The 26,930-nt window shown below is 43.7% G+C and overlaps 1 protein-coding gene across 1 annotated transcript; it reads left to right on the top strand.

Annotated features, from left to right (window-relative positions):
- Positions 1–2,667: 2,667 nt before the first annotated feature.
- On the top strand, positions 2,668–18,111 carry CD83 (CD83 molecule). The gene is made up of 6 exons (XM_019470602.1): positions 2,668–2,695; positions 4,551–4,601; positions 4,730–4,860; positions 15,710–15,926; positions 16,040–16,143; positions 17,953–18,111. Exons 1-6 carry the CDS (start codon positions 2,668–2,670, stop codon positions 18,109–18,111), a joined length of 690 nt encoding a protein of 229 aa, XP_019326147.1.
- Positions 18,112–26,930: the final 8,819 nt, after the last annotated feature.

The raw sequence follows: 26,930 nt of genomic DNA, 5'->3' as shown, positions 1-26,930 counted from the left end.
CCCACATGGAGGGTAAGCAATGGAGAGTCCACTGAAATCTGCAAACCGTGGTCCAAGATGTCCCTAGTCCTGGCAACACCAGCACCATCTAGCATGCTGATGATAAAAGAGGAACCAGGGACATGTTAAAAATGAGATTTTAATGTGCACCTCCAGCAGACACTGCAGTTTGAATGCAGCACCTTGGCCTGCTTGGCTACCCGATAGCTCACTGCCTGCTGTTGGAGACAAGATGCTGGACTAGATGGAGCTTCAGTACAGCCTTATTCCAATTCTTACAGTTTCATGTATAGACATGGGATAAGTTCTTGCTCCTGTTTGCTTAAAGGCAATTCCTAAACTCCTAGGCCAACAGTTTGTAAAAAGCTTCTGGTTTTGGATACCTCCATTTTGAGTCTGTTTTTTGGGTCACATTTCAATTTCTACGTGAGTATGCTTAATCACTACTTTGACAAACAGGGCTGGCACACCTTAAACAGCTTACTTCAAAGCCCAGGCGTTTCAGAGGAGTGCCCGTTTGTGTATAATTAATTGGGTGTTATTTATTGAGCTGGCAGAGGGAGACAGTCTGTAGCACAAAGCTCTGTGCTGCCCAGCAGGTCATAGTTCCAGTGTTTTGGTTTCTCAGTATTGCTGGATTGCCACCGTTTAAACAGTCAGGGCAAGACCCTGACCCAACATCTGCCATGAAGAGGCAGAGAAGAGAACTCTGTCCTTAAACTTTCCTAACTCCTCTTTGTGAGTAATCTACGTACCTCTCATTAGCTGCAATCTGGAAACTCTCAGTTGCTTTTAATTGTTGGTGTGGTGAGCATCGAGATCCTAGCATGACAGGAAAGTAAACGCTGTGACTGCAGCTCTGCTGGGCCCCTCAAAATACGACTACTCTGCATTTGTGGCTGTGGATTCTTCTGTCGCTGTTCCTTTGGTTGACAGTGCCACATTACACACAGTATATTATTTAAAAAACGGTTGTCTACTAAAACATAAAACAAACGCCTTCCTGGTTTTGTCAGTTGAACCGTATCAGACAGTTTTTATTGCTGCACAGGAGATTAATAATAATAAAAATAAATAAACACCCCCCCTCACCAGTGGCTTCGCAATAGACATGAGGCACATGGATGGACCTTATTCAAAGCAGGAACCTAAATGCAGTGGAACAAAAGATATTTGATAATCATATCCCAATACAGAAAAATCTGTGCCTTGCCAGAAATGCTAAATGCTGTTTTGACACCTCTGTCTTAACCTTTGATTCTTCATTGTGGAGAGCTCTGTACTCCTTGTAGAGACCTAAGGTTTTGGTTTTTTTTAAATTCTTTGTTTCCTGATGAACACTGGCACTCAGGGGCAAATACATGAAATAAGAAGGAATCTTACATATCTTTTGCAGCCACACACTGGAATAAAAAATTAGAAAAATCCACTACCCAAGTATCTGAGGGAGTCAGTACCTACCTGGTTCAAGGAAAAAGGATACAATTCCACGAACAGCATTCTCAAGGCTCTATCAACACTGAAAAAAATATACACTCTTGACTTTTTAACCTTATCCCATGAATCCATGCCACATCCTTGTGCTTCTAGCCTCATTTCCCACAGAGAATGACATTTCTGTGATCGTGCCATCTGGCTGTCTATCAGCCAGTATGTTCTGAACCTGCTTTCTATCAAACTGACAGAGGGATCGGGGCTCAAAGAGAATTAAGTGCCTATGAAATTCATGAAAATCAGCAGCTGGGTCAAAGACAGAGATCCATGAATGCCCTTGCTAAGGGAAAGGTAGGCAGAACGTATCCATTTTACACGCTGCTTGCTAATGTCAGTCATCACGTGCAGCTCTGGACTCACCAGAGCAGATGGTGCTTCTTGCTCAGTGAGATCGAGGGCTTACAGTTGGTGTAGCGAGTGGTACGGGCAAGGGAAGGAGAGGAAAAGGCAATAGGACACACCTGTAGGAAAGCAGGTCTCATTAGGTCCACAGAACAATGTGTTTAATGATAAACTTCCACTTATTCACAAAACCGTGCAGCTCCTGCGGTTCCTGAGGGCCCTGCAAAGATGTGGATCTGTTTCTCATGGAGAAGGCTGACAGGCAATCACTGCCTCTTCACTCCCACACCCGAACCTGTCCTGCTGAGCTCCTATTGCTTCCATTGCTCAGCACTGGAGTGAAACTTGAAGCAGCTTCCAGGGCTCTGGAGATAATAGGCTTGCCCTTTGAAACCATATAAAAGGTATTAAAAGTTAGGACGGAAAGTACAGCCTGGTTCAAAGTTTCCCTAAAGAAAAAATCCCAACCAGGGAAAGTTTAGAAGCAAAATGGTTTCTTCTCCCCCAGCAAAGGGAGTTTCAGTTTTTGTTTTTCATATCTTGCTCTCTTGCTTCACATACTGTGCTGTGGAACAGCAGCTGAGCTTGCAAATATTTCTGGAGGAAAAGGGCTGTTTTGCTTGAAGCTATGCCTGTCCTAGAGGGAAAATCTGTGTGTTTTTAAGAGTCCTAACTCCTGTATTTTAACTTAACTGAGGAAGAATGTTGTTTAACATCACCTTGGCAAGAGTGTGTGGCATGTACATTTCCCAGATCGAACTGAAGGCTGACCCTTTATGCTTACCTTCAGTGCACTTCTGTGTGGGCAAACTTGTGACCTCAGCCTTCGGCATGCCGCAGCCCCTCCAGACTACATCTGGTCAGGCCGTTTTGGGAAAGATTGCTGTGGGCTGACCCACAGCAGGGGCAGGAGCTTACTGTGGTTTGCTCACTGGGGTTTTCCCCACAATGAAAAGGGAGGTAGAGAAGGTTTTTGCCTCTTGACTGGTTTATGAAGGGTAAACACGTAGCTCTGCAGGACTCACAGAAAGAGGCACTTGGGTGAAAGCTGAGTGCCCTTCTTGGAGGTGGGCTTGATGTGTGACTGACTCATGGGGGCAGGAGAGCCATCATTTTAGTGAAGAACAGATGTGAAATATATTAACTGGAGCCCTCTTCTCTCCAAGACTTCCTTCAGCAACCCCCCCCTCACTTCTGTCTTCTCAAGGACTCTATTATTTCACACAGGAGAAAGAAGTGAGAGTTCAGGATTTTCTCTCCCTCTAGAGACATCCACTGGGATTTACATTTTACTTGTACCTATCTTTTAAGTAATGGATTGAGGTCCTTGAAACCAGAAAACACTGAGAAAAATAAAGCTTAGAGCCTGTTATATTTACTATGTCGGCCAATGAAGATAGAAGCAAAAAGCTTTAAAAATAAGTAGCCTATTTCAGCAGCGAGGCCCCTGGTGAGACTGCTGTCTGACTTCCCTCACAGAACAGATTGGAGTTTCTGAAAGTGTTACCCACCCACGGCATTCACTCGTCTGAGTTGGACTTTTGCATGCTGAGAACTTGTCAAACTGACTTCTCCTCACAAAACTTTCTAGAGGTGATTTGGCTTTAGGGTGCCCAGCCTGATGTGGCTTCCAGGAACCTGGTTTTCAAAAGGGACTCACCATACACTCTCCACCCATCAAAACTCAAAAAACCCCCTCCTAAATGGCTTCTCTCCGTTGTGATCTCAGTAGCCTAAAGACAGCAGCCAGAATTGTTTTCCAAAAATAACATGTCAGCAACTTTCTGAGTTTCATGATTTGTAAATGCCTCTGTGATCAACCTCAGACTTCCTCAAAAATTCTCCAGGGGGAAACAGCCCTTACAGATCACAAGGAAAGGGCTTTTTTTTTTTTCTTTTTTTTCTTTTTTTTTCTTTTTTTTTCTTTTTCAGATATCTAGAGGGGATGTCCAAATGATTCCTCTTCTGGGAGATGCCTTGATTTTTTTTAATCAGGAAATTGTCCAGCATATAATTTGGTAGAATTATGTCACTCCAGCTGGCCCTGCTTGTCTTGAAAATTACAAAATACACTAAGAAGAGATGCTGCTTCTACATCATGAGTGCCTACATGGGGAGTTACATGTGTAACACTACAGAAACATAGTTTGTATTGCTCAGCCATGCTGTAAATGCCTGCTTAACCCATAGACCCAAGTCACAGTGTCCTCGTGGCATTATGACCTGAGGGCTTAAATGTGGTTTCAGAAACGTTGCTTTATATGGCCAACCTTTGCACAGACACTGTTCTGTTAGACCTGCAGAGAGAAGGCTGAGAGGGGATTTTGGGAGGCTGACAAACCCTTTCCCCTGTGTTTTGTCACTCAAGAGAGAGATTCTTTCAGTGCTGATTTTGATGCCCTTCACAGTGCCCCACGATCAACCTTATTTCTATTCAGATCAACCCGGGGGGGGGAGAAGAAAAAAAGGGGGGTGAGGTGCTACCAGTGCAGGCAGTTGCAGAAATGGGAGTGACCTAACAGATTTAATGGGAGGAGCACTGGTTCCTACACGTAGGGATTTTCCCTGTGACGGGGAACTTCAAGATAAGCCGTCTGGGGGATTCCCCAGTCTGCCTCCAGAAATACCACTCTAGAAGCAGTAGCAGTTTCACTCTGGTCTCACAGTCCATCCTGCAAAGAGGCACACTGTTGCTGCTCTGTGATTTGAAGCAGCAAAAGCCATGTGTTCGGTAGTCTACGCTCTGCTCATCATCCTGTGCAATGGTAAGTGGGAAGCCTTGCCTTTTTCATTCTGGTCTTCCACATTTATTTTGTGGGGATATGTTTTGGGAAGACAGGGAGGATTATCAAGGCAATCTCTTTTAAAGGCAATGTGTACCTGTGCTTTGCAGTTTGGTGCTTGATCAGTGGGGCTTCTGTGGCGGTCCCAGATGTTGCTGTGAGATGTGCAGAAGAAGCGCTGCTGCCCTGTAAAGTTCTTCAGAACTCCTCAATCATCTACCAGACAGCATCTTGGTATAAAGTAAGAAAAAAGCCTAAGTTACCTGAGCAGTCTGCTTTGCTTTCCTACCTGATATTGGCTTGTCTTGTACAAAATGGGTTATTTTATGAAGAGGCATCCACCTCTCAGTGCAGCAGAGATAAGGCAGCCATTTGAGCTAATCTCAGAGAACAGGCATTTTCCATGTCATTGTAGACAGACTATTTGAGCGTGATCCCTGAATTGGTCTTCACCTGCTTTTCTCTCTAATTATTGCTGGCTTCCAGGGATCAGAATTCAGGTGATGCCCCACGTACATATACCACTCCAAAGAGGAGTCTTTCCAGGATTTTTCTTCAGAGCAAAAACTGGTATTTAAACCTTGCAACATCAGTGATGTTGTGCCTTGGTTAATCTCTCCCCAAACAGGAGCTGATTTTTTCTTTGAAATAGAGGAACTAAACAAGCACTTGCTATTCTTTAGGAAGATTTGGCTAGTGGAGGTGGGCATAAGGGCAGGGTATGCAGAAGGCTGATGGAGAGCTAGAAATTCTGACTTACCTCTTTGCAGCCATGAAGTAAAAGTCTAATCTTGGCTGCCCTGGTTCAGAATTCCCATCTCCAAAGCAGGAGAGCCCTGCTCACCACCTATTTGCAGGAGGCCTACAAGGGTCAATCGGCTAATGAGCAGAAAGTCCTGTTCAACACTTCCAAGATGAAATTTCTCATAGAAATAGAGGCAGTGGTTGAAGAAGTGACTGTTGACTTGCTGTATGGCACCGTGTATTTGCATATCAGTGCATAGTTTCAGCTTAGGGCGTGAGCCAAATTAACAGGAAAAAAAGGAAGGTTTTGTTCTCCCCCATTCCTCACTCCCAGACATACACTCCTGCTGCTTACCATGGGTCAGTCCTGGTGGTCCTCTGGTTGCCTATTAAGTCAACTCGCTGTTGCTTGTTGTAATAGTGGAAAACCAGTCTGCAAATAAAGATTTTGTGGGTTACAGAGTTGAATTACTTTCCCATGTGATGGGAGAGCAGTAGAAGGGAAGGGAAAAGACCCTATTTTTGGTGGGTGAAGACTGTTAATTTATCTCTGCCAGAACATAAAGCCACAGCCTTGGCTTCCCCAGCAGTTTGGTCAGATACAGTTTTAAAATTATTCCCTACAGTAAACCAACTGTGTTATTAGATAGGGCTTCTCTGGTTGAAACTTGCAATGCATCTGAGTTTCAGTGCTGGTACAACAATGAGCATCTGCCTACTGACTAGATGACAACTGCAACCCAGAGGTACCTTACTCTGAAAGAGCTGTTTTGAACATCTGGCTACCAGCCCATCAGCAAGTGCACCAACTATAGTCTCCTTCTTTTTCCAAAATGCTGAACTAAGTGCGGGTTGGAGACAGAGAGGAGAGAATCATGCATTTGGTTGAACATTACTATAGAGGCTGGGATAGGTGAGTGCGGGTTGGAGACAGAGAGGAGAGAATAATGCATTTGGTTGAACATTACTATGGGAGCTGGGATAGGTGTCAACTTACTCTTCTTTTGCTTTCTGCTTCAAAAGCTGGATAAGGACATGTATTTTCCATACAGATACATGCTAATTATTTAAGGCCCCATGTTTCCCACAGAGTCTAGGCAGGGCAGGGAGCTCACTGCAGGCAAACCATGCAGTCTGGTGGACCTGGAGGAGTTGAGCCGAAGTGATAAGGGGCAGGGGAGGAACAGACAGAGAGGTTGACTGAATCCCTGAAAATTCTCCCCCAAACCAGTGCTGGAAGTCAACAAAACCAAAAGCGATTTCAGCAGGCTGAAGTGTGGGGATCCTCCAGAAGCATGTCCTTCTGAGTTCAGTGGCAGCTGGGAGGGCCGGGCAGCAAACAGGAGCCGAAAGCCGTTGCCCTGATGAAAGAGTGTAAGGAAACCCTGTAGACCCAATTCTGTGTTGTCTCGTAGCTCTTTACAGTTCCACCTGGGCACAAAATGACTGCACATGCAGGGGAGGGTGGTATTTGATGATGCCTTTTGTGTGTGCCCCTTCCTCGGCAGCCCTTACCAGTGCTGCTTCCCTTTGCAGCAGTCAGGCTGTTACAATCCAGACTGCCACTGCACCTCCCCTGCCCTGTCCTGCCAATCTCCTCTGCCTTCATGGTCTCCTTGCTCTTCCTGCTTCATCTGTTTCGCTCAGGAAAAGACTGTTTTTCCAGTGCCCAGCATGACAGGACCTCATGCTTTTTTTCTCTGCTGGCATTGCCAAAACTACAAGAAGTAACAAAATCTAGCTATCTTCAGCTCTTGCCACCATCCTCAGGGGCTGATGGCACCAGCCATGGTACTGCGGTCTTCTGGTTACTCATGCCGGGAGAGTGGTGGGAAGCGGGGACAGGCAGTTAGCACCACTCTTGGTGATGCTAGCCCAAGCCACAGTTGCAGCCATATTAGGAAAAGCACAGCACCAAAGCTAAAAAGCCTGACTCCCAGCAGGAAAAAGTAATTTAGGCTCAGTGTTTTGTGCTGAAGAAGCAATACTTCTTCTACTTGTGGGGCTAGCTAAATAGGCAGCAGCTTGGTGGGAAGCGGGGACAGGCAGTTAGCACCACTCTTGGTGATGCTAGCCCAAGCCACAGTTGCAGCCATATTAGGAAAAGCACAGCACCAAAGCTAAAAAGCCTGACTCCCAGCAGGAAAAAGTAATTTAGGCTCAGTGTTTTGTGCTGAAGAAGCAATACTTCTTCTACTTGTGGGGCTAGCTAAATAGGCAGCAGCTTGAAGCTCCTCTCCTCTCCTCTCCTCTCCTCTCCTCGCGTGCTGCTGTACCCACCCAAGACTGCAAAAGGAATGGGGGAATATGGCAGAGCACGACTGGGCTACCCAACACAGAGAATTAATCTGTTATTTAAAAAACAACTACTCTTGAAGCTCCTCTCCCTGCGTGCTGCTGTACCCACCCAAGACTGCAAAAGGAGGATGGGGGAATGGCAGAGCACGACTGGGCTACCCAACACAGAGAATTAATCTGTTATTTAAAAAACAACTACTGAAGGATTAATCAATAAACACCACGTATATCCCCAAAGGGCTAATTAAAAGGTAATTCCAACAAATGGTATGAAATTTCAGACTGTAAAGTTCAAGCAGCTGTTAGGCTAAATCTTTTGTATGAGGTCACTTTGAACTGTGCAGTAAATGCAAGCAATTAACCTTTGCTTCTACTGCTTTAAAAAATGATGGCGACAACGTTACGGTGCTGCACATGCAGCTGTTTGTGCAGGGTGAACGCTTGGCGAAAAACCCCCTCCTTCCTACAGGCATCTCTGCATGTTCTGACCAATTAAGGGGTACTTTTAAATAGCTTTTGTATGAGGTCACTTTGAACTGTGCAGTAAATGCAAGCAATTAACCTTTGCTTCTACTGCTTTAAAAAATGATGGCGACAACGTTACGGTGCTGCACATGCAGCTGTTTGTGCAGGGTGAACGCTTGGCGAAAAACCCCCTCCTTCCTACAGGCATCTCTGCATGTTCTGACCAATTAAGGGGTACTTTTAAATAGTTTGTTACAATCTGCTCAAAAAAAAAAAAACCCCAAGGATGCTATTTAAAAGCTTGCTTTTTACTTTTAAATAGTTTGTTACAATCTGCTCAAAAAAAAAAAACCCCAAGGATGCTATTTAAAAGTACTTGCTTTTTCAGTTCTGTATGGAGAAATAATTATTTAAAGGAGTTAGTATTCTGGTGTCAAAATCCAACTGGATGTAAAAAGGAAGGATTGCATTCAACAGTTCCTTCACTTCTGCTAATGTCTCGTACTGCAAAAAGGTGTGCACATGTTTAACCTGTTGTGCACCCAGTATCCTTGGAGCTAATTAGGTTATTTGCATGCATGAAGTCACGCATGTAAGTAGTTCTGTGCAGAATCAGGACCACACTCAGTCAGCTCGGACAAAATGATTTTTACCTAGAAATACTTGAAGTAGGCAGGCCTAGCACACCGGGGAGAAGGTAGAGCACCAAGTCCTCTTCCAGCCTGGTGCAGCTCTCATCCCATTCACTATGTGGCCATGAGAAAATTAGGGAGAAGTTTTCATAATGATGGTACCCTTTAAAGGAGGTCCATTTTTAGGAGTGCTGGGCAACCTACATGCCATAAAACCATGTATGAGCAGTGTGGAAGTTTGTCAACTGAGAACTGAAAACTAGGTTATTTTTGCATAAGCATCCAGGCACTGGGAATTGTGTATGGAAATACTGGTTTGAATTTCTATGGCCCACCTACGAAACAAGAATCTGGGTAATGAAACTTTACTTACCTTTCTGCCTCGTAGGGCTATTGAAAACTGAACAGTTTCTCTTTGTGTAGTACATTGAAAATGAGAACCACTTCATAAAACCTCATAATTATCACTTTATATCCAGTTTGAAAACCAAGTTTAAACACACACAAATGAAGTCCCAATGGATATTTCGCTATTTTGTTCATGTAATAGCCAGAAAAGTCTTAACCTAAAACAAATCTTGAGGAAGAGGAAAGAAGGCTGTACTTCAGTGGAGAGAAGTCTGTTAACTTTATAACACTTCCCTGAAAAATATAAAATTGTGGCAGAATCAGAGGGGGAAGTCATATTACAAAATAAGAGTAAACCTTATAGACGTTTAATATTAATCACACCTTCCTTCAAAGGAAATTACTTTTGCTAAATATGCATAGCTATTATCTATTAACATAGGCAAATTGTTGCTAAATTACTTCAGTCTAATTTCTAACATACCTGAAGAAATGCAGTCAAATGCTCTTCAGACATCTATTCATCTCCAAGTAGCTCCAACACATTGATGATTTAGACAGGAAGGGAGCAGTGGAAATGATTTCATGACCAAAACAATTCTTTTGCCTGACATGAGCTAGCGCTGGATGGCCTTAGCTTAAAAAAACCCCAACAATAGAGGCTGTGTGACTGAGTCAGAGGGCTTTTCCAGCTGGCTCATGTGTCACATGCAGTTCCTTTGCTGTTGTTTTGGGGTTGGGTTTTGGTTTTTCTTTTCTTCATTTTTGTTTCCCCTCTAAAGCACAGTCAGAGTTCACTCACATGTGCCCACAATTTATGTCTGGTTTTTTCAAATTTAATATCGGTATCTCTACATGACACTGTATAGGAACCATATGGATGCACCTTCAGCACTAATCAAATGTGAAAGTGCTTTTGTGCTGAAAAATACACCTATTAAGCAGCTTCAGCTCAGTTGTGATTCATTATATGGTGGCTATCGGGCATTGCCAGAATTCTAGATAATTTTGATTCAGAAAATAAATTCCTTCTGGCTGTATATAGTTTTTAGATATCTTTAGCAGTCAGAAATTTCAACTTGGCCATTATCCCTGGTATAATTTTAAACAAAACCATTTTTACAATCATCCCACCCTCAGAAGAAAATAAATTAATGTTAATATATTCCACCTTTAAACTGACATCAGTTTTGGACCTGAACCATTTTGTTTGAAATAAAAAATTGCTTTTATGGGAAAAGTGGATTATATTGGCGCTTTGATTTACCTGGGAGCCAACATACCACCTTGGTCTGGGAAAAGTTCGATGAGAAAAGGTATTTAATGAGAGCAGAGAACACGAGTTAACTTAACAACTGCTTGCTCTCACGTGTACATGATAAAATTAAGTTTTAATTGATTAGTTGGGTGTAAATACTACAGCATGCGTGAATTGCCTTTGTTTAGTGGTACTATCATGTAATGCTGTAGCAGTTTTCAAAACTGCAGCTAAAACGCAGCCAACTAGGACCAAGAAAAGTGTTCCTCCTCCTTCTTCCACCTTGTTTTTAGTTCTCTGAAAAAGAAAGATTAGCTGAAGAACGCTTAAATTTTGGAGGCCTAATTATTCTACCTATTTCTCGTAATTTATCCAGTCAGAGAACAGAAATGTATCAGCTCAGCAGTATTTTCAATCAAACCTATCCCATTTTAATATCCACTGTATCACCACCACTATTCTTACCAAAAAGCTCTGGGCTAGGAGAAACTTAACAGGAATCAGTCAATTGACTAGAAAATACATGTAGGAAAATCGCAACCTCTTTAGACCAAGTGTTTCCAAGCTTTTGGGAACTAGAATAACTTTCAATTAAACTCACTAAAATAAGGCAACTAGAGCTGGTTGCTCAGGGCTGTGTCCAGTCGGGTTTTGCATATCTCCAAGGATGGAGACTCCCCACCCTCTCTGGGCAGCCCATTCCAGTGTTCAACCACCCCCAAAGTAAAAAAAGGTTTTTCTTATGTTTAAATGGAATTTACTGAATTTCAGTTTGTGCCCATTGCCTCTTGTCTTGTCTCTGGAGGCCACTGAGAAGAGTCTGGCTTCAGCTTCTTTATCCCCCTGGCAATCAGGTACATATTGGTAAGATGCCCCTGAGCCTGGTCTCCTCCAGGCTGAACAGTCCCAGCTCTCCCAGCCTCCCCTCATATGTCAGACGTTCACAGCCATTCATCATCTTTGTGGCCCTTTGCTGACTCTCTCCAGTATGTCCATGTCTCGCTTGTACTGGGGAGCCCAGCGCTGGACCCAGCACTCCAGCTGTGTCTCACCAGGGCTGAGCAGAGGGGAAGGATCGCCTCCCTCCACCTGCTGGAAACGTTCTGCCGAGTGCAGCCCAGGAGGCTGTTGGCCTTCCTTGCCACAAGGGCTCATCGCTGGCTCATGGTCAACTTGGCGTCCACCAGGACCCTCAGGGCCTTTTCTGCAAAGCTGCTTTCCAGCTGGTCAGCCCCAGCCTGTCCTGGTGCATGGGGCTATTCCTACCCAGGGGCAGGGCTTGGCATTTCCATTTGCTGAACCTCATGAGGTTCCTGTCAGCCCATTTCTCCAGCCTGTCGAGGTCCCTCTGGATGGCAGCATGACCCTCTGGCATATAAGCCACTGCTCCCAGCTTTGTACCATCTGCAAACTTGCTGAGCACGTGCTCTGTCCCAGTGTCCAGGTCATTAATGAAGGTGGTGGACAGCATCAGCCCCTGGGGGTAGCGTTTCCTCTCATTGCTATGGAGGTGATGGAAAACAACAGACTTAGCCCCCCAGATGATTTCTGAAAAAGCCTGTCACAGACATTGCTGCTGGCCAATGTATATGTGACAATAAACGTAAACTCACATTTCTTTTGTTGTTTAATTTTCTTAATGGGTAGTTTTATGCAAATAGGCGGAATGATGCTGCCAGCCTGCAGGTCCCTGTTTCCCAGCAAAATTCTTGCTTCAGTAACCCCCAGCAGCCAGCATGGCAACGAGACCCTTTTTATGCAAATAGATTCAGTAGCATTTCTACCGGTCCCCGCATGAGTCATGACTTGCCTTTTGAATTTTGGTAAAGCCATTAACAGCAAACATGGGAGCAGGAAAAGACCACCTCCCTTTTCTCCTCCCTTTGGAGGTGGGGAGCAGGGGGAGCTGGTGTGCTGCAGCTTGCTCGCCAGCGAGGTGGAAGGGAAGGGAAATGAAACGCAAATGAAACGCGGGCGGAAAATATTTTGTCACTGATTAAAGAAGAGGATGGTCCCTACACAAGTGGATTGCTGCCACTGACAGCGCTCACTTCGATCCCTCTAAGCTTGTGTGGAATTAATTAGGTAAACCCCCTAGCATTTACCTTGGGCTGTGGTATCACCTGGAGGAGATTTGGCATGAATTAGCACTGGATTATCATAGGAGCTTGAGCTGCGAAATGATCTGTCTAGTGAGAGTCTGCCAAGTAATTCACAGGAGGTGGCAAACAAAGTGGCATTTTCGTAATTTTAATTAGGTTTGGGGGGGAAAGAAGGTTAGCTTGAACAGAGTAAGAGGCAGAATGATGACCTTACTGAACATCTCATGGTCTTCCTTTTACACAGCTGGGATATGGGGAAACACTCTGCAAATTTCCTCAGATGTTTCCTCGCTACTTAGAGAATTTGGAAAGGGAGAGGTCGATGTTTTTTTCGTAAGATAATAGGACATAAGATTGCGGTGGAAAAAGGCTTGGTTCAGGCATCAGAGAAAGGGTTGCTGTGACCGCTGAGTAGGGATGGATGCGCTGCGTGTAGAGGCTGGAAAAATGCCACCAGATGTCTCTGTAGCCTAAAAAATGCAGGGAGGCTGCTGGGCACACCAACACCACCACGGCCCGCCTTGCCTGCCTTTGCTCTTCAGTTAAGGGGGGATTTAATGGAGAAAGAGAGGCGTGCAAAAACCCACACATAGGAACCATTCCTCCTCCTCCTCAAACGCAAAGGTTTGCTTAAACCTTTTGCAAAGATTTGCAAAACCCCCATCGAGATCGCGACTGGTTTCTCCCCAAGGGAGGGAGCCAGATCAGACCACAAAGTAACTTTTTCTTCTGTTTTGGGGAAAGGCTGTTTGTGCAGCTTCATGGACAGTGCTTTGCCTTACGCAGAACAGGTCTGTACAAGGCAAAGTTCTGACTTGCTTGTCTCCAGGGTCACCATCACTGCACTTGTGACAGCCACTGAGCACCTCGAAAAGCTTTGGAGGCAGTAATCAATCCTATCTCTCAGTGTCCCCATAAAATAGGGAAGTTAAATCATTTACCAAAAATCTCACTGGGAATAAGCGCGTGGTCAGGCATAGGATACATGGACTCAACTGACTTCTCCCTTATATTAGCAGTGGTGATTACAATTGCATACAGAAAGATCAAAGTGTTTGCTGATTCCCAGGTCTCAGCCACAAGAATCACAGCACCATTTACCACCCAAGACAGCAATTATTTATGCAACCAGTGAATTAAAAAAAAAAGGAAAAAAACCCCACCCTAATTTTCTGTGTGTAGCTCAGAGCTCCTATCTGCATTTTAGGGCAATGCGAAGGGCAGCCAGGCTGGTTCTTTTTATTGCCCTGTGGGCAGTTTTAAATTTCACTGCGGAAGGGGGTGGTAAGGGAAGGAAGAGTGGCAAAAATTAGATCTGAGGGAGGTCAACTCTCTCCACTTAACTGCTATTGACCCACTTGTAACCAGAGCTGAGCCCAGCCTGGGTATTGGAATTCCTCTGGCCACATCTCTGACGATGTGCAGGGCCCGAAAATATCTAAATCCCTGTGGCACAGTGAAGCCCCTACAGCCTGAAAACCACCATAGATACTGCTTGTCTCATAGCTGCTTGGGCCCGAGCGTAATAAGAAAGAGAAGCTGGGGTAAATTTACTGGGGATTAAGAGGAAGAAGGTACTTTCTTCCCTCTTGCTGGGTAAAGTGTGGAAAGCCCCAGGGAATTACTGCTCTGTGTTTTGGTTGATGCACTAAAAAAACCCCAAACCTTTCTGAGAAAGGATCTTTACAGTTATGAAAATCTTGTCCTTTAGTCCGATTCCCTAGTTCCTGAAAAGTTCCCCAACTTGCAGCTTGTTTTACACCATTTTAGGGCTGCAAAAGTAGCAAAGTATAATGGAGCATCAGGCCCATATTTCTCTCCAGACTCCCGAGTACGCTTTCCTCATGCAAATACATGAAAGGGAAAACAGATATTCCTAGCCTCAGTATGAGAAAATTGTGTTAATTTTAATAACTTACAGTGTAACTGTTATACCCTGGTGCAGTAGCTATACTGATAGAAAGTAAGCACCAACATGCAACCCAAAAATGTGTCTATTAAAATAAAATAATAATAATAAAAAAGCCTTGGCTTACATCAGTTATAGGTTTGGCTGAAAAGCTGAGCCTTGGACTGTATGAGGTGGCTCTGGCTCTGCTGGTCCACAGAAAGACTGAATTAATTACTCTGGAAACCTTCATGGAGGGCATGCTGCCTCAGATCCCAGGGAGCAATGTCGATGAATAAGAAAGGACACGGGCTAACTCAAACCCTTCTCCCATCTTTCAAATCAAGTTAGTGATTTCTCTTTTCTTTGTGGTTCCCAACCAATTGCCATTTTCAGTGCATCCTATTGCCCTGCAGTACAAACTGTTCTGGGAATACACTTCATTCCTCCAGCAGCCTCTCAGCAATGCCAAGGAATGTAGCTTTTCTGGTTACAATTAAGAAATTCAAGATACAAATGCTCCCCAAGTGCACCAGAACCTGCTTGTGACCTTCACGCAACCAAATCTGAAGGAGTTGAAGCAATTTTTTGTTCTTTGGTTCCAATAAAGAGGGGAGGGGAGGGGAAGGGAGGGGAGGGGAGGAAACCCCCATTTCTCCAGAGAGGCACCGTGGTTTCTGGGGTCAGCTGCGCAGAAACTGGCACAGGGAAGCACAGTTTCCAGGGCTGCATTCCCACAGGGAGCTCTGGGCTGTGGGGTCGCTGGGAGGATGCCAGCCCGTGCTGGCAGAGCTGGTGTGCTGCGGCGTGTCTGCCGGGTAGGCAGGTTTAATTCCCACCACCACACAGCAGAAAGTGTGCTGGCAGGGCGAGCGCAGGCAGTGGTGGAGCCTACCTGCCTTCTGCCACGCTCTCCTGGGGACCTCGGGCCTCCAGAGCCACCGCTAAGCAGCTGGGTAGGGCTGCCTCTTGCTGCCTCAGCTCCATCCCCGTGGACTGCCTCTCTCTGTTTGAACTCTTCTGGGGCCTCTGCGTAGACACTTTGAGGGCAAACTCTACCACTGCCTTTTATCATGTTACATCTCCACCGGGATTGTGTCCAGGTGAGGCAGATTAAGAAACTATTACAGAATAGCTCTATAGTATCTATTTATAAATATAGTGTCTATTTAAACAAAAACACAAATACTTTTTGATTGTGAGCATGAACTCATTAGACGTTTTTGAGGTATCCCCCCCCCCGCCTCTCTTCAGCCTCTGCATTTTCAGCCATAAGCCAGCTTTAAAACTCTCTTTCCCCTAAAACTCAGGATGACACTGTTGCCCAAGACGAGAAATATATTTGTGTTTTCCAGATGGCTGGAGCTGGAGAAGAAATAGCATGGAAAGTCCTTGATGTGGAATCTCATTATCCAAAAGAACTTGGGGGGTCCCTGGAATTCTCCAACGACACCTTCTTTTCACTGAGGATCAAAAACGTGACCAGCCAAAACAGCGGGACATATAAGTGCACTTTGGGGGAACAGAGTGGAGAACGTAATCTGAGCGGCACAGTCACATTAAAAGTAACAGGTACAGAAGAGACTCTTGACTGTCCCATGCTCCCTGTGGCACTTCATGAAGGTAACAGTTTAAAAATATTTTACAAACACCAGAACAATGTAACACCTTGCTTTGCATTTTAGGTTGCCCTGGCATAGAAGATGAAAAATTAAGAAAATACAAAGCTGAGCTTTTCATGCTGACTTGCCTTGGGATTTTTTACTTGCTGCTCATCTTTTTTACCTGTGTAAGTAATTCCCTTTCTCATAAACAAACCAACCCAAACCAACAAAAAACCCCCCGCTCATTTTCTCTGCTAGCACCGCCTTAACACAGCCGGTCAGAAGTTGGTGTTCATACTTAATTTATGATCAAATCCTTCAAATATTCACACAGTATTTTCAAAGCCAGAGGAAACTCAGGTGCACGAGGAACACAGGATGGAGTCCCAAAGAGATAAAACATTTCACTGCACCCTGATCTAACTCAAACCAGACAATTATTTTCCTGCACCCCGCTGCCCATTTCTGCTTCAAGTTACTCTTAGTGCAAGCTACTCTTCAGTTTAAGGGCACATCAACAGCTTTTCTGGTTTGGTACTTGGGAACAGCATTTGTGCGAGGTGGAGGCACAGGCCCCTGGGATCCCTTCCCCACTTATGGCATTGCTTTGTGTGGTGGCATGATGGACACATTCAAGTACACCTATTTTTTGCCTCAGTTTCCATACCTGTAAATTGGTGACAACCCCATTTCAGATGGGCATTTTCGTGAAGCTCTGTCTTTCTTGGTAGACAGACATTTTAAGATCCTTGGAAAAGAACCTCCTTGGGTTGTTATCCATACCCTTAATGCTGGCAGGTAGTTCTGGAAAAGGTGGGGAGAGGAAGTATTTGGGAAGCTCAGTTCAGAGAAGCAAAACTACGTTTTGTCTGCGGTAGCAGTGAAGTCACCCCCTCGTGCAGAAAAACCAGGAGGTCTGCGCCTCCTGGCTTAAAGGAAGCATGAGCCTTGGGTCTTGGTACAGTGCAACACCGGCTGCATTTCTAATTAAAAACAAAACAAAACCAACCCCAGCATTTTAGGAGCTCAGATTTAACTTTTGCTGTCTATTTCATATTTGCCATCTTGTTTGGCTCCTCAGCAGATGAATCATAACTGTTGATTGGAGAATATCTAATTAGCTGCAGCTAAATGTAGCTTTTCATGTATCTTCAGGGAGCAATTAAATTTATGCCTGTCTCTTTTTTAGATTGACAATCCTGCCAGTAATTTGTGCCATTCAGACTAAAGTTTGACAAGATAAATCTTGTAGGAATTTGTTAGGATGAAAGTATGAAAGCAAGGATATCACTCAGAAGAGACAGATGCCCCTGTTCTGCTCAGTGTCCTGAAAGAATTTCAGATCTCTACAGAAATGTCTCCTTCCCATATGTAAAAAAAAGTCCCAGTTTTAGCGGTGCAGTTAAAAAAAACCAGAGCCGTGTAGTGAAGATAACCACTTTGGTGGAACTAAGTGTATCTTACTCTTGGTCCAGTCTCAGGTATCAACCTAGCTTTCATCAAAATTTAATATTGCCCTGATCTCACAAGTGAGCTTCATTATTTAAAATGCCTGTTAAGTTCTTTTCCTCTCCTTTAGTGGAGATTGTGCCTTATCTCCACTAAACTCAACAGTGACATTAAGTTTAAAGACTGGTCGGCAGGACTGGGGCTTTACTTTGACAACTTGATGAAAATATTTCAGGCACTGGTCTGCATTGGAGGCAGGTGGAAACACACTTGCAAGAGCTTGACGCAAGGCCTGTTCATATGAAAACCTGTATTAAATATAAATTTCCTTTTGTGACTAAGGCTTTTGTCCTATAAAACTCCTTCATTGAGCAAGAAACAGCAGCTTTTCTTTGTACTGGGTGCTTCTGGTGACAAACAAATGGAAAAGGTGTAATGAGCTATGGTTAGGCAAGGAGAAAAAACAAAACTTTCAAACTTTAAAAACAAATTGCCTTTCATAGGAATTCTCAGTTTTAAGCTTTCCTTTCTGTTTTCTCTTTTAGACATGTCTAAGAAAAGAGAGTATGTCTCCCAATTATCAAAAAAACAGACCAGATATGAAACACATGCTCACCCTCATCAACGTACATGAAATGACAACTTTCCAGGATTTAAGCAGCGACAGCACTTGCAAAAATGAGCATGCTTCGAGTTCTGTCTAAGGTGACGTTCATGGCACTGTGGGCTCATCAGTAAACATGACACAAGCTGGATGGCCGAGTGGTACGGAGAGGAAATAAACGTTACTATATGGCCTCTTCAGAACAGCCTGAAAGTACAGGCAACCTGTCAGTGATCTGCTGGCGCTGGACAAGCCTTCAAAAAGCACTGTTATGCACTACAGAAACTATTGGGAGTTAGGCGGCTAAGAAATACTGTTACAGCTACACAACGGCGTTAAGATGCTGTTATGAAGTTGGCATCAACTTTATTTCACTCTGCTGTGCAGCGCTCTTGTTCTGAGCAAGAACATGCCTGTGATACGAAGGACCGGTTATAGGGAGGTGCCGGCAGCGCGAAGCCGGGGGATTAAGCTCTTCACTGAACTAATAGCTCTCATCTTTCAAAAGCAAACACAGCAGGTGCTGCAGTATGGAAAGATAAGTGTGCAGGGCTGTCTCTGCTCTGTGCTCTGAGCCTGATTCTGGATGGAGTTCCTTTACTGCAAATGGGATGTAACTTGCCATGTGATGTTCAAGTAAGCTGAAGAGGTAACTTCATGCTCTTTTCCTGGGTGAATCAAATCAGCATTAGTTTTTAAATCTGAGAGTGACAGACGGGCTGAAACGTAGGAAGGGAGGAAATATTCTGGCAATCTTTCTGGACCGAGAGGAACTTTCTATCTCTGCAAGAGAACTAGGGATGCATTTGCATAACAGGTCTGTCAGTTATTTCCCAGAGGCATCTCCATAGGAATCCATAGGTCAATCCATAGAAAGTTTCAACGAGACAACCTTAAAGCAACGAAAGTAAGAATGAAGCAGCCTGTGATATTAAGGACACGTAAAGATGACTTATTTTGTGGTTTATAAAACATGAAGCCAAATGTATGCGACACCCATGTCAGTCAAGTTACACAAGTAATGACCAAAGCTATGGCTTGGAAGAAACCAACCGTCCATATCTTTGGGATGTATTAAGTCAGCTGTGAGATATAGGAATGGAAGATGGGGCATATGAGCACCTGCTTTTGGTGCTGACAGCGTGTAGTATATGTGAAACAAGGACATGAGAAAAACTGAACTCAGGCACACAATATAAGGGAGAGAAGGCTTGTCCTCTTGGACCAAAGAAAGCAAGAGAGATTCTGGAGTCTGAAATCAAGGATCCTCCCTTATCGGGCTGCTGGTGCAGAAGGTGAAGCAAGAGGAGTCTAGGGTGACCGTGGGTGTTTACGCCACAACATGAGAATTTGAGCCAAAACATAAGAATTTGCAAGCACTTAAGAACACAATCTTACAAAAAAAAAAAAAAAAATCCTTCAAGAGTTAAACTGCAACATTAGGATTTTTAATGCAGTTTGGAATTCCAGGCTGTGACAAGGATGCTCTTTCTTATCAATCCTTTGACTAATTTTGAAGCGCTGGTGGGAGGAAAGCACTGCATATCACTCAGTAGTGCCTCTGTGAGCAGGGTAGATGTCTCCATTGATGGAATCCAAGGGGCTCCTGACCAGAAGAATGGTTACAAGGGATATGCAATTTACTTAGAGCATGGCAAATTAATGCCACATTTGTTTTTTTATAATCAATTTTTACATATAAACGTGTGTAACATACTTGAAATAAAAATTCAGAGGTAACCTACCATTTGTTGTTGTGCGCCACATATGGCAAATAAACCCAGAAATACTCCGTATCAATTGCATTTTATTTTACAACTGACATAATTACACCAAATAATGTAGATGCCTGATCCAGCCTCTTCTGTGGGAGAGGGTATGTATGTGTGTATAATTGATAAGCAATGGATAATTTTATGCATTTCTAAGGAACTCAGATAATTTAAATTTTCCTCTTAAAATTTCACTTTCTGTCCAAAGTACATTCTAAAACACCTGTTCCCTACCGACAGGCAAGTCATTAAGGAAAATACAAGGGTGTTTCAGTCTACCCATGGTCACTTTTAAACATGGCGTACCATCATGGGTAACCTGTACATTTAGGTGGCAATAACATGAACTAAATGTGCATGTATAATAACTGACCTAGGGTACATTGAGTTTCTCCATTTGGTCAGAAAGGCTTAATATCTGACAGTCATAGTTTTGGGCATTTTTTAATTATTATTAATTTTTTTTTTAGGAGAGCAGAAAAGAGAAAGGAAGGGAAAATTCAGCTGAAAGGGGTTGATAATTAATCAGCAGCAAAGGCTGAAACACTTTCAAAATTTTTTCTTCAGATGTATAAATAGGATCAGATAGGACAGAATGAAAAAAGGGACTTTGTGTAAACAACTATGCCCATAATTTTTTCCCCGAGCCAAACTGTCTGCAATACAGAAGATTGGGCCTGATGCAACAACACTGGCAGTCAAATTTCAGGCTCAGAAGTTTCAGGCTGGTTGATTCTGGGGATTTGCTGTAGGCCCAGCTGTGCAGTAGAAGTGATCGTGTTCAAGGCCACTTAAATGCGTTAAAGAGTTTAGAAGGAGTAAGCAGTGAGAAAGTCTTGTGCCAAGATGCTTGACCGAATCACAGAGCTGGAGAGAAACAGGCAATGTCCTAAAGTGATGAAGGTGCCTGCACAGCTGGGGTGTAAAGGATGTAAAGAAACTGTTGTGGCATTGTAGGACAAAAACTAATATTAGCTAGAAATATTACGAATGAGAACCAGACAACTGAAGGATAAAAGCTAATATACTACCGCAACTTCAGCACTAACAGGGAAGAAAAAAAAATCACATGTTGGCTGAAAATCTTAAAGAATGAGTTACACATTTTTCAACATTGTATCTCAGAAGAGACAGTCTTTTCCTTGCAATATGGACCTATTAATGTTTCAAAATTACTGCCTCAGCTAGCCCGACATACAGGAGATGAGCACATGTACACGTTCTTTAGACTTTAACACTTCATTATTAAAGGGAATGTCTTGTGGATTGCACAATCGAGAGGCTGTTCTGATTATACAGATTAATTGCTTTGTCGGACAGAAAAATTTGTTTTGTTTTCCACCACTCTTCTTACTATTGATGCCCTTAGATTTGTAAGATAATGTAAAAGCATATGTGTATGCTAGAACCGTTCTTTGTAATACTTTCTTACAATACTTTTTAGAATCAGGAATTCAGTTAATCTCAATAAATCCATGAGGTGGCAAATACCATAATCTTTTTTTAATAAATAAAAGCTAAGACACCTTGAAATCAGAAAGCTCCTGAAGAAAGTCTGGATCAGAATTGGGAAGAGATCCGAGGTTTCCTGACTCTCCTCTGGGTGCCTTAACCACAGGAGCTTCCTTGTTAATATTTCTTGTGGGTTTTGTAACTCTTTCATTGATTATTTTTTTTTCTTCTGTAACATGCATTTTTCTATTGTTTTGTCCAAAGGTGAACCATCTGCATTCAAAGATAACAATAAGCATTATACATAAAATTACTCATACAGAGCAAGTTTGTACGCCTGTGATTAAGGAATATACAGAGAAACACTGCACCACACGGGGAAATTACCCCAAAGAGAAATTGCAAGTCATATACTGGAGCTAAATGAATAGCTAAAATGGCAATGGGGGAAAGCTAAAGGACATAATCCACAAAATGCTGAGTGTATGAATTATAGCCCTTAGCTAAGCCTGATTTGTGCGGCTAGCACTTACACAGCAGATAACCCAGGCTGACAGTGACCTTGACAGCATTGCAACACTAATATTTCCTGTAAAGGCTGAACAGTTTTCAACCTATTTCTCCTGAGCAGGAGCTACAAGCACGCTTGTATTCAACAACGTGGACCAAAGTAGTCCTTGGTATGTGCCTGTGAATGGTACAAACAGAATATGGCTCTTTGGATATGCTGAATGCCTTGCTCCCTTCTTTCTTCTGCCCTTGATGAGAGTGTTTTGGAGAGCATAAAGCACTTTTCCCCACGCACGTGTTCCCGTCCTTCCCCCTCTCAGCGCAGAGCCCAGCAGCAATGCAGCACAGAGGGGATCTGGTTCCTAGTCTGTTGAGCAACTGCAAGTATTTAGTGACCTTCTCAACCAATACGTCTGCCCCTTGGGAACTGCAATTGATTTTCCTCATCTCTGTATGTGAAGACAATGCTGTAACACTATGTTACAGCTACATAGTTAAAGGTAAATTGGAAGTGCTTTCCCCATACCTCCTTTTTAAGTAAATATCAGCAAACCCCCTAATTCTTAGTAATTTGTGGAACAAACTGCTGGGGAGATTGAAGAGTTACACATAAATGCCATACCACATTTTTTGGTTGATGGTCTGTTCTCCCTTCACTTCACTGCCAAGACCTGTGTTTGCAGTACTCTGCTTTTTGCTGACTACAGCTGATACTACTTCTGTGTAAAGCTGCGAGAAGAGTGCCGTTAACTCTCTGGAGCCGTGACATAAATCCTGAAAAATCCACCAAGGGAATGGGTGGTGGCAAGACCGACACGGGCTGCTACAAGGAGCGGTGGGTCCTTTGAAGGCTTCATTTTACATCCAAACCATACGAGTCTTCCCACCCTTTGATGCAAAAGCTTGCTACATCCCTGTGGTTGAGTTACAAGTGCATCTGTTACACTGCAAATGGGCAGCCTGGGCTGATTTTAAGCATTTCCTCTGTTACAAGACAGACGTCGCAGCCAGTGCAAAAAAACCTGCCAAAACCCAGCCAAAACCAATAAACCCAACCCCATGGACAGATTGAAGGCAAGGGGCAACAACTAAGAGAAGAGACAGGTCCTAAGGGAAACACGGGTTGCACAAGCCCTGTGCAAACATGGGCTTTGCTCTCTGCAGAGTCTTTCAGTTGCTTCTGTGAAGGGAGTAAGAACAGCCTGCAGTGGTGTTTTTTTGTTTGTTTTTTTTTTAAAAACATTTGCACTATGTGCCTCAGTTTTCCTAATATCCATAAATGGGAGTGTATAAGTTCAAGTGTTGCCTTGCGTGAGAGGCAGGGAAACTGGCAATATTTGCACCTTATTGCCTACTTGGAGCTGAAAGGAACTTTTTAACCAAGTTGTTCTTCAGGGGAGAGGAGGAGTGAACTGCTGGACATTAACGTTAAGGGGAAAAGGCCCTGCTGACAAGAGAAACTGGATTAATAAGAACTGGTAAGAAGAAAAATACAGGAGCTTCTGCAAATGCTGGGGTCTAGACCAAGCACCTGTAACACAAATATGTGACAGTTTCCACCCACTCCCTTTTGCTATTTTCATCCTGTCTGAATTCCAGCTCTGCCAATTCACTCTCACATCTGTTCTCAGACTTGGTATCAACACTGATTTAATCACATTCCTTCAACCTACTGAGCTGGAAGTGTAGGGTTATGTACAAGCCAGGAGAAGTTAACTCCTTCCCTTCGTTAGCACCAGCTAGCACACCTCTCTTGTAATGGGGCTGCTGGCATTCAGGTGGGCAGCGAAGCTGATGGGGCTGCATCAGCTCCCCAAATGGAGAGTGTGCTGAGCTCATTACTGCTGAAATAACCCTGCAGGTATGTACTGAGCACAAGAGGTCTGCAAGGCCAGCGGCATCTGGGGCTATGTGAACAGGAACACAGCCAGCAGATCAAGTAGATCCCCTTACTTAGCACTCCTTAGGCCACATCTAGATACCTTGTCCAGTTCTGGGCCCCCAAAACTGCCCCCAAGGCAGTCAGGGCTGGAGTGCTTGCCCTGTGAGGAGAGGCTGAGGGACTGGGGCTTGTTCAGCCTGGAGAAGAGATGGGTTTGGGGAGACCTAAAAGCAGTCTTCCCAGTACCTATGAGGAGACTATGAAGAAGACATAGCCAGGCTCTTCACAGTGATGCATGGTGGGAAGATGAAAGGTAATGAGCATAAGTTGAAACAAGAGTAGTTCAGAAGGGAATATCGTTTTCCCCAATGAGGACAGCCGAGCAGTGGAACAGGTTGCTCACAGAGGCTATGCGGTTTCCATCCTTGAAGGTTTTCAAGAGCTAACTGGATAAAGTCCTAAGCAACCTGTTCTGATCCCATAGCTTACCCTGCTTTGAGCAGGAGGTTGGACTACAGACCTCCTGAGGTTCCTTCCCACCTCAGTTATCCTATGAATCTACACTCTTCATGGTCAGAGAACAATTACTTATCACTACTCTTCAAGACGTCCATCACAGTATGAATGGACAACTCCAAGACATCTGCCCTCTGCCAATAATGACCAAAGGTATCTATCTCACACAAAATTTGTAGACTACAGTATGAAAAGTAGCCGTGGGATAGAAGAAATACAAACAATGGACAATTGTGTGCCTCAAAAATGGAGAACTAGTCCTTGTCCATTGATTAAAGGCTAATAAAAATGAAGGTCGAAAGTGCAGTATTTTTTACAACAAACGTGATTTTTTTAACATTACCTCTTCACTCAAGGACAAATGCACAAGGATACATGGAGCACTATCAGAGACTCTTCCCTGTGTTCTGGCTTTTCTCAATATGAAATACTTCTGCTGGCCCTTGCAGAAATTAATAGTTTCCAACACATCTGCACTTGAATTTTGGAAGTGTTCATAATATGTGACATTTAATAAAGACAATTTTTGTCTGCATCCCATCCCTGGATCTCAGAACTATATGACAGCAACGGGCAAGTGACTGCACACGCACACACCAGCTCATGCAGCCAAGCATATGGTCTCATCGCTTTCTGGTCTGTGCAGCACTCAGCCATGCTAGGTTTTACATGTGGATAAGAAATAAATAAATAAAAAATTCCAAACCTGTGGCATAATGTGGCGAATGAGCCAGCTTCCTGTTTACAAGGTAAAGATACGTTTCCCACACTAGGATGCTCAACACAACCTTTGTCCTTGCAGACATCAGGGCTCAGGAACTGCTGCCTGGTGGGGCAGTTCAGCAGGAGGGTCACTGGTGGTGGGGTGGATCTGGAGTCAAACCACTCTCCCGGCTGGGAGAGCCAGCTCCCCCTTCTCCGTACTGTCTCACACAGCTCCCATCCTTGGGCTTGCAACTGTGTCCTTAACTTGCTAAAAATTGCGATCCCAGATGAGGTGCTGGGGCCTTTCTGCTAGGCTGCAAGACACTGATCCTGAGGATAAGTCCTTCAGCTAAGGCCCTCTAGGCCTGCATTTTGCAGGACCTAAGTTACTGAGGAACTCCTTATCTCTGTCTTACTTTCTAGGGATAGCAGTAGGAAGCCTATGTTGAGGACTATGAAGTGCTCCTATATTACGATAAGTACCCAGGATAAACAGATGATCTGTGTAGGACTTTTTGGAGGCTGCTTGGAGCCCAAGCAGAAACGAGAGATTTGCATACTATAGTAGCACTTTTGTTAAGTGCACAGAGCAGTGTCTACAAGCAAATCAGGTTGCTAGGCCCTCTGTCCTACTTACTATACAAATACAGTCAAGTGGATTAAGATCCAGGCAATTGTGACTGGCTCACTACGCTCTGCTTAAAAGAGGGACTGGTTAAAGTGGTCCTTCCCTTGGAGAAACAAAAAACCACCCCCCCACCTTTCCCCCCCAAAACCCACCCAACATCAGTAAAAAAAGACAAGCAACACTCCTACAAAATTTACTTCCATTCCTAAACAACAGAATTTGGCAAAGTTTGCCATGACCCTAGAATAAGAGATTCTCCCCTCAGTTCATGCTTCCTGTCACCTAAGCAGGTGTCAAATCTCCTGGGTTTGTCTTCTCATAGCTTCTTTCCATTTCACTCCATCTTAACAGCTGTAAATGTCTCCAGTAAATTGTGCTAGCACATTTCCATGAACATTAGCAAAAGGAAAAAAAAAAGTCAACTCTGCTGACAACAACTGTCGGTGTATGAAGATTAATCTTTATATAACATGCAGAACATGGATCTGTTCTACATCTTCCAGTACAGCCCATACTTTGTTTATACTCCTTCTCAACAATAACTTTCATGGAAGAAAAAAAAAATCATCACTGTATTTTACCATTAATATGTTCACACTGCTGTTCTCTCAGGTTTCACAATTCATGCTGTAGTTGGCAAACGACTTCTCTTTCTGCTAGCAGCACAGGAGACAAGTGGAGTTACCCCAAATTCCTAGGAAAGACAAAATACAGCTTTGTTCCACTGTGAAGAAATATTCACAGACTTAGCTTATTTACGGCTTATAACATAGAAAGAGTCAAAGCTTTTGCCATATTAAATAGCGACGCATGACTGAATGCACGGGAGGCCTACCCTCACATAAACATGATGGCATAGCAAGCGTTAAAGCTTTGTGTATGGTAAATTAGGGCTTTGGAAAACATCTCAGTTGGGAGCAATTTTGGAAAATTTTGGAACATGAATTACTGACTCTCCTTCTCCTCCCCCCTCCAAAGCAGTCTTTAAGGATTGGTCACTTTGGAGAAAAAAAAATAAAATAAAGCGTCGACACTTGACATACGCAATCCATCCATAAACATAAACATGCCTGAACCGCAGTTGGATTTTTCTTTTACTAAAGAGCATGTGGAAGCAATTACCTGAATGTAAATGTGATAAAGAATGGATGAAATGCAAACCAAATGATGCCTTATTACTTAATATAAAGAGACTGTTCTACGAGATCAAAGTTGTGCAGCACAAAAAGTAATGGGCTTCACCGGAGAGACAGGCTTCAGAGACTTGTTTAAAACATGGCTGCATTTTGATGAAATGCTAAGTAGACAAAATTGGGGTAAGTTTAAAGAGTTTCCCAAAACCTGACCTATGATCTTCAATAACATCTTTTCTCTCCTCCCACCTTCTCCCACTCTGTGCCGTTCCCAGGTAATGCAAGGGTGGCAAGGAGAAACTTCCCTGGCTTCACTGTGGC

This window comes from Aptenodytes forsteri, unplaced genomic scaffold, assembly GCF_000699145.1.
Source record: "Aptenodytes forsteri isolate BGI_AS27 unplaced genomic scaffold, ASM69914v1 Scaffold63, whole genome shotgun sequence".
Classification (NCBI taxonomy): Eukaryota; Metazoa; Chordata; class Aves; order Sphenisciformes; family Spheniscidae; genus Aptenodytes; species Aptenodytes forsteri.
The sequence above is the reverse complement of the archived record's forward strand: the minus strand, read 5'-3'. Positions and strand labels throughout refer to the sequence as shown.